At 38.2% G+C, this 13689-nt stretch overlaps 2 protein-coding genes across 2 annotated transcripts in view; both read left to right on the top strand.

Annotated features, from left to right (window-relative positions):
• LOC132561265 (soluble scavenger receptor cysteine-rich domain-containing protein SSC5D-like) overlaps nt 1–889 on the top strand; it is a 38777-nt gene extending 37888 nt beyond the window's left edge. Inside the window, exon 7 of the mRNA XM_060225992.1 lies at nt 844–889. Within this exon, the coding sequence (XP_060081975.1) occupies nt 844–889 (46 nt within the window). The remainder of the gene's footprint in view (nt 1–843) is intronic.
• LOC132561287 (deleted in malignant brain tumors 1 protein-like) overlaps nt 889–13689 on the top strand; it is a 67467-nt gene continuing 54666 nt past the window's right edge. Inside the window, exons 1-7 of the mRNA XM_060226014.1 lie at nt 889–991; nt 1708–1874; nt 3026–3176; nt 3407–3582; nt 4194–4332; nt 5976–6157; nt 8137–8335. Of these exons, the coding sequence (XP_060081997.1) occupies nt 978–991; nt 1708–1874; nt 3026–3176; nt 3407–3582; nt 4194–4332; nt 5976–6157; nt 8137–8335 (1028 nt within the window). The 5' untranslated portion in view covers nt 889–977. The remainder of the gene's footprint in view (nt 992–1707; nt 1875–3025; nt 3177–3406; nt 3583–4193; nt 4333–5975; nt 6158–8136; nt 8336–13689) is intronic.

Here is a 13689-nt window from a genome sequence, read left to right as displayed (position 1 = left end):
ATCATGCTTTAACAACGACAACACTAAGTATACTAGAATCATGCTTTAAAAACGACACCACTAAGTATACTAGAATCATGCTTTAACAACGAAATCACTAAGTATACTAGAATCATGCTTTAACAACATCACTAAGTATACTAGAATCATGCTTTAACAACGAAATCACTAAGTATACTAGAATCATGCTTTAACAACATCACTAAGTATACTAGAATCATGCTTTAACAACATCACTAAGTATACTAGAATCATGCTTTAACAAAGACACCACTAAGTATACTAGAATAATGCTTTAAAAACGACACCAATAAGTATACCAGAACCGTGTTAATCGCTCTTTTGTTACCTTGATTAATTGAATTTGACTTTGGAATATGATTCTGTCGACATGTTGGTATTTTGTTTGTACTCAATACCGTTTACTGATGAAGTGTTTGGATTATGATTCTGTCGACATGTTGGTATTTTGTTTGTACTCAATACCGTTTACTGATGAAGTGTTTGGATTATAATTCTGTCGACATGTTGGTATTTTGTTTGTACTCAGTACCGTGTACTGATGGAGTGTTTGGATTATAATTCTGTCGACATGTTGGTATTTTGTTTGTACTCAGTACCGTGTACTGATGAAGTGTTTGGATTATGATTCTGTCGGCATGTTGTTAATTCGTTTGTACTCAATACCGTGTACTGATGAAGTGTTTGGATTATGATTCTGTCGACATGTTGTTAATTCGTTTGTACTCAATACCGTGTACTGATGAAGTGTTTGGATTATGATTCCGTCGATATGTTTGTATTGTGTTTGTTTTCAGTTTCATGTACTGATGGTTGTTTCAGGAGGCGTCACGAGAGTACGTTTGGTAGGAGGATCAAACGAGCGTGAGGGACGCGTGGAGGTGTTCCATGACAACGAATGGGGTACAATCTGTGACGATTACTGGGACTATCGAGATGCTACTGTCGTGTGTAGGATGCTGGGATACTCGTAAGTTTATTTGTAGTGTAGTGTAGAGATATCGTTTTTGATTCGGGACAACAGAGGATTACTCTATCATTTTACACTGTGACGCCTTGGTATACATTCGTTTGGCTCGGTGACTTATCGAGATTTTGCGTGAACTGAATCTGAAACTTCTCAATTCACCGTCTTCTTCCCTGATAGTGAAGCAATGAGGCTGCCTAATATGACGGCTTAAATCACACTCATTTGTGAAGTTGATTTGCTTCTGTTAATCACTTAGATTTCGTATAAACATGAATTTGCGAACGGTGATTCAGAAATGACGTTTTATTCGCGAATGAGGAGATATTAGATATATATCAGTAACCGAATCAGCATGGATTTTCCCAAGAACTTTAGTTACGTACAAAGAATCGCGAAGGACTTGAATTCGCGATTGGCTATCTTTAGGTAATAACGCGAAAGTAAATCCGACGCAAATTATAAGTGATTTACAGTATTGAGAACATGGATTATTTCTGAGGGACAGAGCTCTGTAGAAGACGTCAACAAAATCCTTTACTTTAATTTAGTGCAAGGCCTGATTACCAGCCAAATTTCATTTGAAAAAAAAAAAAAAAAACATCCGACATACTTTTATTATTTGTGTCAAAAACGAATGATTAGATTTGAAAAGACAAGACAAGAAAATGAATATATAAACAAATTACATGCATGGTCTGTCTTTTAACACCTTACAGAGGTGGTCTTCACAAGGTGGAAGGTTATTTTGGTGCTGGCAGTGGCCAAATTTGGTTGGACAACGTCCAGTGCACAGGAAATGAGACAGATATAGGGAGGTGTGAACACCGAGGCTGGGGAGTCGCGGACTGCAGTCATGACGAAGATGCCGGAGTCATATGTTCAGGTACAAACATATTCTGGTCTGATTACTGGCATTTAACCCTATTTACTTCGTAGCCCAATCAAAACAAGTTTATATAAGATTTAAGCTACATCTTTGAACTCATCTCCATTGTGGAAATAACTTCTTATCTCCATCGAGGAACTATTTTCTAGGCTCCATCGGGAAACTATTTTCTTGGCTCCATCTGGGAACTATTTTCTTATCTCCATCGGGGAAATAACTTCTTATCTCCATCGAGGAACTATTTTCTAGGCTCCATCGGGAAACTATTTTCTTGGCTCCATCTGGGAACTATTTTCTTATCTCCATCGGGGAAATAACTTCTTATCTCCATCGGGAAACTATTTTCTTGGCTCCATCTGGGAACTATTTTCTTGGCTCCATCGGGGAACTATTTTCTGGGCTCCATCGGGGAACTATTTTCTAGGCTCCATCGGGAAACTATTTTCTTATCTCCATCGGAGAAATAACTTCTTATCTCCATCGAGGAACTATTTTCTAGGCTCCATCGGGAAACTATTTTCTTGGCTCCATCTGGGAACTATTTTCTTATCTCCATCGGGGAAATAACTTCTTATCTCCATCGGGAAACTATTTTCTTGGCTCCATCTGGGAACTATTTTCTTGGCTCCATCTGGGAACTATTTTCTAGGCTCCATCGGGGAACTATTTTCTAGGCTCCATCGGGAAACTATTTTCTTGGCTCCATCTGGAAGTAACTTCTTCGCTCCATCGGGGAACAAATTTCTTGTCTCCATTGGGGAACTAATTTTTCTCTTAAACGCTCTCGTGGAACTTCTCTGCAACATCGGGAATAAACTCTTAGATTTTCATTTTTATTAAGAGTTCGATGATAAGATGTCTCACCTCTGTATGCAGTTTAATTTAGGAGTGCTGTATTTTAAGATCCCTTCTTTGTTCGAAGTTTCATTTTTGTGTTCGCTATTTATAGATTCCTCGAGTTAACATTTTTTCAGTATATCGGTAGAACGAAAAAACTGTATGACGCAATTGAATTAATTGTTTGTTTACAATATATATTATGTAATTAAAAAACTTGTATCGAAAGGTGCTTACACCTGTATGTGTTTTGTACAATTTCTGCGATCCATCGTTTGTCAAGGTGTCAAATATAGATATCATTGATGCAGGTAGCACAGGGAATACCTCTATTCGCTTAGTAAATGGGGATGCCCAATCAGGACGAGTAGAGGTGTTTTACAACGGTCAGTGGGGAACGGTGTGTGACGATCTATGGGACGATCAGGATGCTACTGTTGTCTGCCGAATGCTTGGATTAAGGTAGATCTGTTTATTTCTATGGTTTGCTACAAAACAAGTACAAAATACAAATAACTTTTATAATATATAAAGTTTTTACAGTAACATTTACTAGCGGTTAAAATCTTACAGCGTGGAAAAGAGTAGATAACTTAACATATTTTTGGAATCCGGACTGAAGATATGTTTTTTTCTTGTAGATAAGCGGGAAACATTTTTTTAAATACCCAAGCTCTGCTTTGATGTTACAGTTTGCCAGGAACTGCTCGCACAGAGGCCTTTTATGGACAAGGCGAAGAACCGACATGGATGGATGACGTAGCTTGTACTGGCTCAGAGACATCTTTGTTTGAATGTCCCTTTAGAGGATGGGGAGTCGAGAATTGTGGTCACAGGGAGGACGCTGGTGTCTCGTGTGGAAAAAGAGGTAAGCATTAGATGTGAAGGTGAAATGACAACCTCGATAATTACAGGGTATTCGTGTGTTTACATCAACAGTTGATGTGATTAAGTAAGTCACAGGAGACACAGGGTCTAGGAAGATACTCATTTTCATAAAGTTGATGTTACAGTTGATGATGTTTAATCCAATAGTTTTTGAAGCTTTATATAACTTTTTACATTGACGCCATAGGCCACGCACATTAACAACGCCCCGGAAACGATGTTCGACGGTACATAACAACATTCATTGGTCGAGCAATAGAAACGGATCTGTTTTGGTTCTATTATGGAAACAACATGGAAAATATGAACACCTCAAAATAGTCATTATTCAACCTCCAATTCAATATAACTAGGACAAAAAGACCAACATGTCAACATAATCATAATCAAAACTCAAATTCAATAAAACCAGGACAAATATGAACGAAAGAAAGATTTTTGGCGACTCATGAAAAAGTACAAGGAAAGTAATAAATGAAGAAAAAGAAGAAAAAAACCCTAGATAATATATCAATTCGAACATCGCTCTTTACAACTGAATGAAGTGTTAAAGAAAACTCGATTGATCGCACAGCATGTCCTTATATTTAGATGACATTCGCCTTGTGAATGGCCGAAACCCAGACGAGGGCAGAGTGGAGGTTTACCACGACAGTCGCTGGGGTACAGTTTGTGATGATTTGTGGGATACCAATGATGCTATTGTTGTATGTAGAATGCTGGGATACAGGTAATGGAAAATTATCTTTGTTTCTTGACGAATAATGCTTATAGAGGAGGCGTTCTTACAACATAACAAGCACGAGAATGTGACGTTTTGATGGCTACACTGTCACCTTCATCAGACAAATAACCAGTTTGGTGTGTACCAGCACTGACGTACGTAGTGTAGGAGATCTACACTGTCACCCTCATCAAATAACCAGTGTGGTGTGTACTAGCACTGATGTACGTAGTGTAGGAGATCTACACTGTCACCCTCATCAGACAAATAACCAGTGTGGTGTGTACTAGCACTGACGTACGTAGTGTACGAGATCTACACTGTCACCTTCATCAGACAAATAACTAGTGTGGTGTGTACTAGCATTGACGTACGTAGTGTACGAGATCTACACTGTCACCTTCATCAGACAAATAACCAGTGTGGTGTGTACTAGCACTGACGTACGTAGTGTAGGAGATCTACACTGTCACCCTCATCAGACAAATAACCAGTGTGGTGTGTACTAGCACTGACGTACGTAGTGTACGAGATCTACACTGTCACCTTCATCAGACAAATAACCAGTGTGGTGTGTACTAGCACTGACGTACATAGTGAGATGATAAAGAATCGACCTTCTTTTGAGCTGTACTATAAACTATCATTTCATGTATTTTTGGTCTATAATCTGTTTATCGTCACACGATTTTTGACCGTAGTGTGCATAGGATTACAGACCGTGTAGTCATCGAAACGTCATACTTTTATCTTCTAATAGTTGTGTTATAAGATGAAGGTGACCGTGTAGTCATCGAAACCTTACACACTAATCTTCTGCTGGTTGTGTTATAAGAACTTCTGTTCTATTGATATAACCAACCGGGAGAAAACGTTCAAGAATAACACTTATGTTTCACTGAATGATATATAAAAATTTAACTTTAAGTGCAGCACGAGTGTAAAAGACAGCGTTGCAATGAATATTCAATCTTTCGCGTTTTTCATACTGTTTATTGGCGCGAGTCTGAACATGTCGCTTTGTCTATATCTAAAATTACTGTTAAACATAGTTTCTCGTGTAAAATATTCAAATTATTTAAGATAAAGTAAAACAGTACAACACTTATGATAACGATTACATTCAGATTAGCTAGTATCAATACTCACAGTAAGACGACATTTTGCTACTCTTACATAAGGTTATTTCTATCAGAGTTATCTTTCCCGATGTCCGCGATGCACTGTGGGAGAATTATTTTCACTGAATGACACTGTTAGCTTTACTTGCAAAATACCATTTATATTCCTATTGTCAAAATTTGAAATAATGATCTCTATCGCAAACAAAATATCTTCAGAAATACAGGTGATGATATAAGGCAAACCAAATGATGTGGATCGCTACATTTGACTGCATGTGTATAAAGCAAACCAGGGTCTTGAGCTCGAGCCCAGATGTAATGTATGCAAGTGTCACTTTGTTAAATCTGCCATAAAGTCTAAGAGAAATAGACTGTGCGCGGTAGTGGGATATGTTGTGCAGTCTATCCCATGGAGGGGAGACCACAAATCGTCTGTCAGAGTGTGACAATTTATCATAGTAAGCTATAACATTGGTAAATACTAATCAGGATAGGTTATAATACATTGTCCTGATCTCTCCGTAGCGGAAACGTTGGCAGGGCTTATACGGAGGCACGGTTTGGTGAAGGGTCTGAACCAACATGGATGGATGATGTCCAGTGTACCGGAACCGAATCGAGTTTATTTGAATGCACGTTCAGGGGATGGGGTCGTGAAAACTGTGGACACAGTGAGGATGCTGGTGTATCCTGTTTGGAAACAGACGGTGAGACTGTACCTTGACGCAACTCTTAATGTAAAAACGGCGCTAATGTAATCATTGTTACATTAAGCGTTGCGACCGTTACGCTTCATGTAATAAACTTCTCTTTATTACATCAAGAGTTGCAATTGTTACGCTTAGAGTAATACAAAATAAACTATTACACAAAGCGTTGTGGTTGTATTGCCTCTAATGTAGCAATTTTTATACTGTTACGGAAGTACACTGCGTGTAGATTACAAGACAATATAGCAATAATATACTATAATGGTGTATGTTCCCGTCAAGGTTTGGAGAGGCCAGGGTGTCGGTGGCCGAACGGTCTAGGTCGTTGCGCCCCGTGATCGTTGTAGCCTATCACCTCCTAGTTTTTGAGTTCGAAACCCGTTCAGAGAAGATACAGATTTATAGGGATTTCCTTTCCTTGTGGTCGAAATTTGGCAGTTACTTGCCGGAGGTCGGTGTTTCTATGCAGATATTCTAGGGTCTTCCTCTGCAACTTAAACTGGCATATCCGTAAATGACCTGCAATGTGTTGATCGGACAATCAACCAATTAATTCTCCTCGTCAATACTGACCGTTATACTGACTCCAGACCGTTCAGTACCTTGCTCCTTGCAGTAATAATGTTTTAAGGGGGGGAAGCTTCAAGTGCCATTTTAAACGTCTTTGATATGACACGGCTGACGGGGATCATCGTAATGTGTATGCATACAAAAAGGGAGGTAACTGGCATTTTAGCCACATGCAAGGTTTGATGGCATTCTAATCATTAATCTAATCATAACTGAAGCTATCATCGGAAAACAAAAGTGCTGACGTCCGTAGGTCCGGCTGTCTGGATGGACAGACGGACGGACGGATAGGGTGATTCCTATAGGGCTTCCGCATATCGATGTGGGGACCTAATAATACCCCAAAAGACATAATACAAAACAGAAGACTCAATATGTCCCCCTTCATTTCGGACTTTATTACACTAAGGACCTTCTTATATTTGTCAACAGTAGTTTCGACGCTTAATGTAATAAAAAAATTATTATTACATTAAACGTAACAGTTGCCCCGCTTAATGTAATAAAAATAACTTTATTATATTGTAACAATTATTACATTAAGCGCCGTTATTACATTAAGAGTTGCATAATACCTTAAGCTGTTTTAGAATTTTAAATTACAATTTAAGAGTTATGCCTGAGTTGCTCAAATATAAATTTGATATCTATATTCATTTTATGATTCTTATTGAATAGAAAATCTGGTGAAGGTACCAGTGACTTTCATAATAACACAGCGCAATATACCATCCTCATATTATATTCTGACAAACGCTCCATGTCCCACAGGTATTACAGACAAACGTCATGATGATTTTGAAATCCCAACCAACAATATCTTATGTATCTCATAGTCTTCGTAGTAAACGATACGTAAATATCTACAATATATGAAGATTACATTTTAAGACACCGACCAAGTATTCTATTCATCCTGTAACACTGATTGAAAATCAGACCATCAAAACTTCAACAGCTTTGTTGTTCGATCTCTTTTTATTGTCTGATGATGTACGACAAAATGATTGGTGCGCGCAGAAATATAGTTCAAAGCTGCAATTAATATGACAGCGATTATATGAATTTCCGTGAATAACTTTGTTATTATAACATTTTAAAACTTAAATTTCAACAGTTATTTTTCTTGTTAAGCGTAAGATTTAAGTTATTTCAGTAAGTAGTTCTGTCGAATTAACGCACGTGCTAAAATAGTTTTTTTTCTTCACTGCCGAATACAGAAAAAATATATGTGGCAGGTGTATTGCGACAATGGTAGAGCCAGTTGCAGGATAAGTTCATTTCTCTACCGATGTTCTTATACTCGATATTTCATAAACATTGCCATTTTCTCGACAACTAAATACTGGCCATCAAGTTAATGGTCGTTTAAATGCAATCATGCACTGTACCTTAATGTAAAACAGTGACTGTAACACCGTCGACCATTTCCACAACGACGCCGAGAAGCGATGGGATTGAAGGGTCCATCCGCCTGGCCGGCCGAGACAGCTCAGACAGAGTGGGCCGTGTTGAGATCTATCATGCTGGTCAGTGGGGAACCGTTTGTGATGATAGCTGGGACAAGACTGATGCACGTGTCGTCTGTAGGCAGTTAGGACTAGGGTAATGTATAGTCCATGTATAATTTTTTACCCAATTAGGACATGTGGCATGTATTTTTCACCAGGTGTTTCCAGGTAGATAAGACATTGTTACATTGTGTCGTCTCTAGGCAATTTTGGGGTGCGTCATATATAGTTAAATTGAAGTCTCCATGTATTTAAAACATGTGCTACGTATGTTCACATCTAGTTTTCAGGCAGTTCGGATATGTAATAGGTATTGTTCACGTGTTGTATCTAGTTAGTATGGACATACGTCATACACTGTTCACGTGTCGTTTCTAGGTAGTTAGGACATGCGTAATACACTGTTCACGTGTCGTTTTTAGGTAGTTAAGACATACGTCATACACTGTTCACGTGTAGTTTCTAGGTAGTTAAGACATGCGTCATACACTGTTCACGTGTCGTTTCTAGGTAGTTAGGACATGCGTCATACACTGTTCACGTGTCGTTTCTAGGTAGTTAAGACATACGTCATACACTGTTCACGTGTCGTTTCTAGGTAGTTAAGACATGCGTCATGCATTGTTCACGACTCTCTGTCGGCAGTTTAGACATTTCAGACATAAGTCAGATTTTGTAGTGCTTAAGGATTAGCAGTGTGATGCTATATGATACAGGTGTGCCTAATACCCCATTCATACGACGAAAATTTGCTTATATATGCAAATTTACACATAAGTAAATTTACACTCATAAGTAAAAGTTAATTTAATATGCATTCATAAGAGATTTATGTACCGTCAGTAAATCCCAAAATTGCCATTTGAAATAAGGAGATGAACCGATTCAGCCTGGTGAATTTTTTCAGAAAAGGGTATTCCCTTTCTATTTGGGCATAGGACTAGCTATTGGATGTTCCCGAATCTAGGAAACTAGAAGGAATGTCCGATCCACTGAATGGTACTTAATGACTTTAAAAACGAAGATTGGTATGAGAATTTTCGAATGAAAAAAGAAAAATTCTTAAAATTTTGAGAAAAATTGGAAAATGCTTTGGCCCCGGCACGCATATTCCCATCATAGCTCCTACGCATTCCCATGGAGACTACTTGAACTGGAAAGGGTTTTACTCCTTGATTTTGCAGGGTGTTTGCGACCACAGCTATATCTTTAGAGACATAAATATAGGTTGGCCAGGAAGGGTCCACTGTGCAAATTCGGAAATTTATCTCAAAGCACACACAACCATAACAACGCTTAAAATAGAGACTGATGCAATACACATGACAAAATACTTACATAAGTAAATTTGCTGCGTGTGTTGGACAGAGACATCTGTATGTCTGTATGGTGTATGTTCTGTAATCTGGTAATATAATGTTGGACAGAGACATCTGTAGGGTGTATGTTCTGTAATCTGGTAATATAATGTTGGACAGAGACATCTGTAGGGTGTATGTCTGTAGGGTGTATGTTCTGTAATCTGGTAATATAATGTTGGACTGAGACATCTGTAGGGTGTATGTCTGTAGGGTGTATGTTCTGTAATCTGGTAATATAATGTTGGACAGAGACATCTGTAGGGTGTATGTCTGTAGGGTGTATGTTCTGTAATCTGGTAATATAATGTTGGACAGAGACATCTGTAGGGTGTATGTTCTGTAATCTGGTAATATAATGTTGGACAGAGACATCTGTAGGGTGTATGTTCTGTAATCTGGTAATATAATGTTGGACAGAGACATCTGTAGGGTGTATGTTCTATAATCTGGTAATATAATGTTGGACAGAGACATCTGTAGGGTGTATGTTCTGTAATCTGGTAATATAATGTTGGACAGAGACATCTGTAGGGTGTATGTTCTGTAATCTGGTAATATAATGTTGGACAGAGACATCTGTAGGGTGTATGTTCTGTAATCTGGTAATATAATGTTGGACAGAGACTGTAGGGTGTGTAGGGTGTATGTTCTGTAATCTGACAGAGACATCTGTAGGGTGTATGTTCTGTAATCTGGTAATATAATGTTGGACAGAGACATCTGTAGGGTGTATGTTCTGTAATCTGGTAATATAATGTTGGACAGAGACATCTGTAGGGTGTATGTTCTGTAATCTGGTAATATAATGTTGGACAGAGACATCTGTAGGGTGTATGTTCTGTAATCTGGTAATATAATGTTGGACAGAGACATCTGTAGGGTGTATGTTCTGTAATCTGGTAATATAATGTTGGACAGAGACATCTGTGTACGTTCTCTGATCTGGTAATATAATGTTGGACAGAGACATCTGTAGGGTGTATGTTCTGTAATCTGGTAATATAATGTTGGACAGAGACATCTGTAGGGTGTATGTTCTATAATCTGGTAATATAATGTTGGACAGAGACATCTGTAGGGTGTATGTCTGTAGGGTGTATGTTCTGTAATCTGGTAATATAATGTTGGACAGAGACATCTGTAGGGTGTATGTTCTGTAATCTGGTAATATAATGTTGGACAGAGACATCTGTAGGGTGTATGTTCTGTAATCTGGTAATATAATGTTGGACAGAGACATCTGTAGGGTGTATGTTCTGTAATCTGGTAATATAATGTTGGACAGAGACATCTGTAGGGTGTATGTTCTGTAATCTGGTAATATAATGTTGGACAGAGACATCTGTAGGGTGTATGTCTGTAGGGTGTATGTCTGTAGGGTGTATGTTCTGTAATCTGGTAATATAATGTTGGACAGAGACATCTGTAGGGTGTATGTTCTGTAATCTGGTAATATAATGTTGGACTGTGACATCTGTAGGGTGTATGTCTGTAGGGTGTATCTGTAATCTAATATAATGTTGGACAGAGACATCTGTAGGGTGTATGTTCTGTAATCTGGTAATATAATGTTGGACAGAGATATCTGTAGGGTGTATGTTCTGTAATCTGGTAATATAATGTTGGACAGAGACATCTGTAGGGTGTATGTTCTGTAATCTGGTAATATAATGTTGGACAGAGACATCTGTAGGGTGTATGTTCTGTAATCTGGTAATATAATGTTGGACAGAGACATCTGTAGGGTGTATGTTCTGTAATCTGGTAATATAATGTTGGACAGAGACATCTGTAGTTGGACAGATGACATCTGTAGGGTGTAGGGTGTATGTTCTGTAATCTGGTAATATAATGTTGGACTGAGACATCTGTAGGGTGTATGTCTGTGTATGTTCTATAATCTGGTAATATAATGCTGGACAGAGACATCTGTAGGGTGTATGTTCTGTAATCTGGTAATATAATGTTGGACAGAGACATCTGTAGGGTGTATGTTCTGTAATCTGGTAATATAATGTTGGACAGAGACATCTGTAGGGTGTATGTTCTGTAATCTGGTAATATAATGTTGGACAGAGACATCTGTAGGGTGTATGTCTGTAGGGTGTATGTTCTGTAACCTGGTAATATAATGTTGGACAGAGACATCTGTAGGGTGTATGTCTGTAGGGTGTATGTTCTATAATCTGGTAATATAATGTTGGACAGAGACATCTGTAGGGTGTATGTTCTGTAATCTGGTAATATAATGTTGGACAGAGACATCTGTAGGGTGTATGTTCTGTAATCTGGTAATATAATGTTGGACAGAGACATCTGTAGGGTGTATGTTCTGTAATCTGGTAATATAATGTTGGACAGAGACATCTGTAGGGTGTAATGTCTGTAGGGTGTATGTTCTGTAATCTGGTAATATAATGTTGGACAGAGACATCTGTAGGGTGTATGTTCTGTAATCTGGTAATATAATGTTGGACAGAGACATCTGTAGGGTGTATGTTCTGTAATCTGGTAATATAATGTTGGACAGAGACATCTGTAGGGTGTATGTTCTGTAATCTGGTAATATAATGTTGGACAGAGACATCTGTAGGGTGTATGTTCTGTAATCTGGTAATATAATGTTGGACAGAGACATCTGTAGGGTGTATGTTCTGTAATCTGGTAATATAATGTTGGACAGAGACATCTGTAGGGTGTATGTCTGTAGGGTGTATGTTCTGTAATCTGGTAATATAATGTTGGACAGAGACATCTGTAGGGTGTATGTTCTGTAATCTGGTAATATAATGTTGGACAGAGACATCTGTAGGGTGTATGTCTGTAGGGTGTATGTTCTGTAATCTGGTAATATAATGTTGGACAGAGACATCTGTAGGGTGTATGTCTGTAGGGTGCGAGTTCTGTAATCTGGTAATATAATGTTGGACTGAGACATTTGTAGGGTGTATGTTCTATAATCTGGTAATATAATGTTGGACAGAGACATCTGTAGGGTGTATGTTCTGTAATCTGGTAATATAATGTTGGACAGAGACATCTGTAGGGTGTATGTTCTGTAATCTGGTAATATAATGTTGGACAGAGACATCTGTAGGGTGTATGTCTGTAGGTAATATAATGTTGGACAGAGACATCTGTTCTATAATCTGGTAATATAATGTTGGACAGAGACATCTGTAGGGTGTATGTTCTGTAATCTGGTAATATAATGTTGGACAGAGACATCTGTAGGGTGTATGTTCTGTAATCTGGTAATATAATGTTGGACAGAGACATCTGTAGGGTGTATGTTCTGTAATCTGGTAATATAATGTTGGACAGAGACATCTGTAGGGTGTATGTTCTGTAATCTGGTAATATAATGTTGGACAGAGACATCTGTAGGGTGTATGTCTGTAGGGTGTATGTTCTGTAATCTGGTAATATAATGTTGGACAGAGACATCTGTAGGGTGTATGTTCTGTAATCTGGTAATATAATGTTGGACAGAGACATCTGTAGGGTGTATGTTCTGTAATCTGGTAATATAATGTTGGACAGAGACATCTGTAGGGTGTATGTTCTGTAATCTGGTAATATAATGTTGGACAGAGACATCTGTAGGGTGTATGTTCTGTAATCTGGTAATATAATGTTGGACAGAGACATCTGTAGGGTGTATGTTCTGTAATCTGGTAATATAATGTTGGACAGAGACATCTGTAGGGTGTATGTATCTGTAGGGTGTATGTTCTGTAATCTGGTAATATAATGTTGGACAGAGACATCTGTAGGGTGTATGTTCTGTAATCTGGTAATATAATGTTGGACAGAGACATCTGTAGGGTGTATGTTCTGTAATCTGGTAATATAATGTTGGACAGAGACATCTGTAGGGTGTATGTTCTGTAGGGTGTATGTTCTGTAATCTGGTAATATAATGTTGGACAGAGACATCTGTAGGGTGTATGTTCTGTAATCTGGTAATATAATGTTGGACAGAGACATCTGTAGGGTGTATGTTCTGTAATCTGGTAATATAATGTTGGACAGAGACATCTGTAGGGTGTATGTTCTGTAATCTGGTAATATAATGTTGGACAGA

Source organism: Ylistrum balloti, unplaced genomic scaffold, assembly GCF_031769215.1.
Source record: "Ylistrum balloti isolate Yb309-2 unplaced genomic scaffold, AGI_CSIRO_Ybal_v1 Utg371186, whole genome shotgun sequence".
Taxonomy (NCBI): Eukaryota; Metazoa; Mollusca; class Bivalvia; order Pectinida; family Pectinidae; genus Ylistrum; species Ylistrum balloti.
The sequence above is the reverse complement of the archived record's forward strand: the minus strand, read 5'-3'. Positions and strand labels throughout refer to the sequence as shown.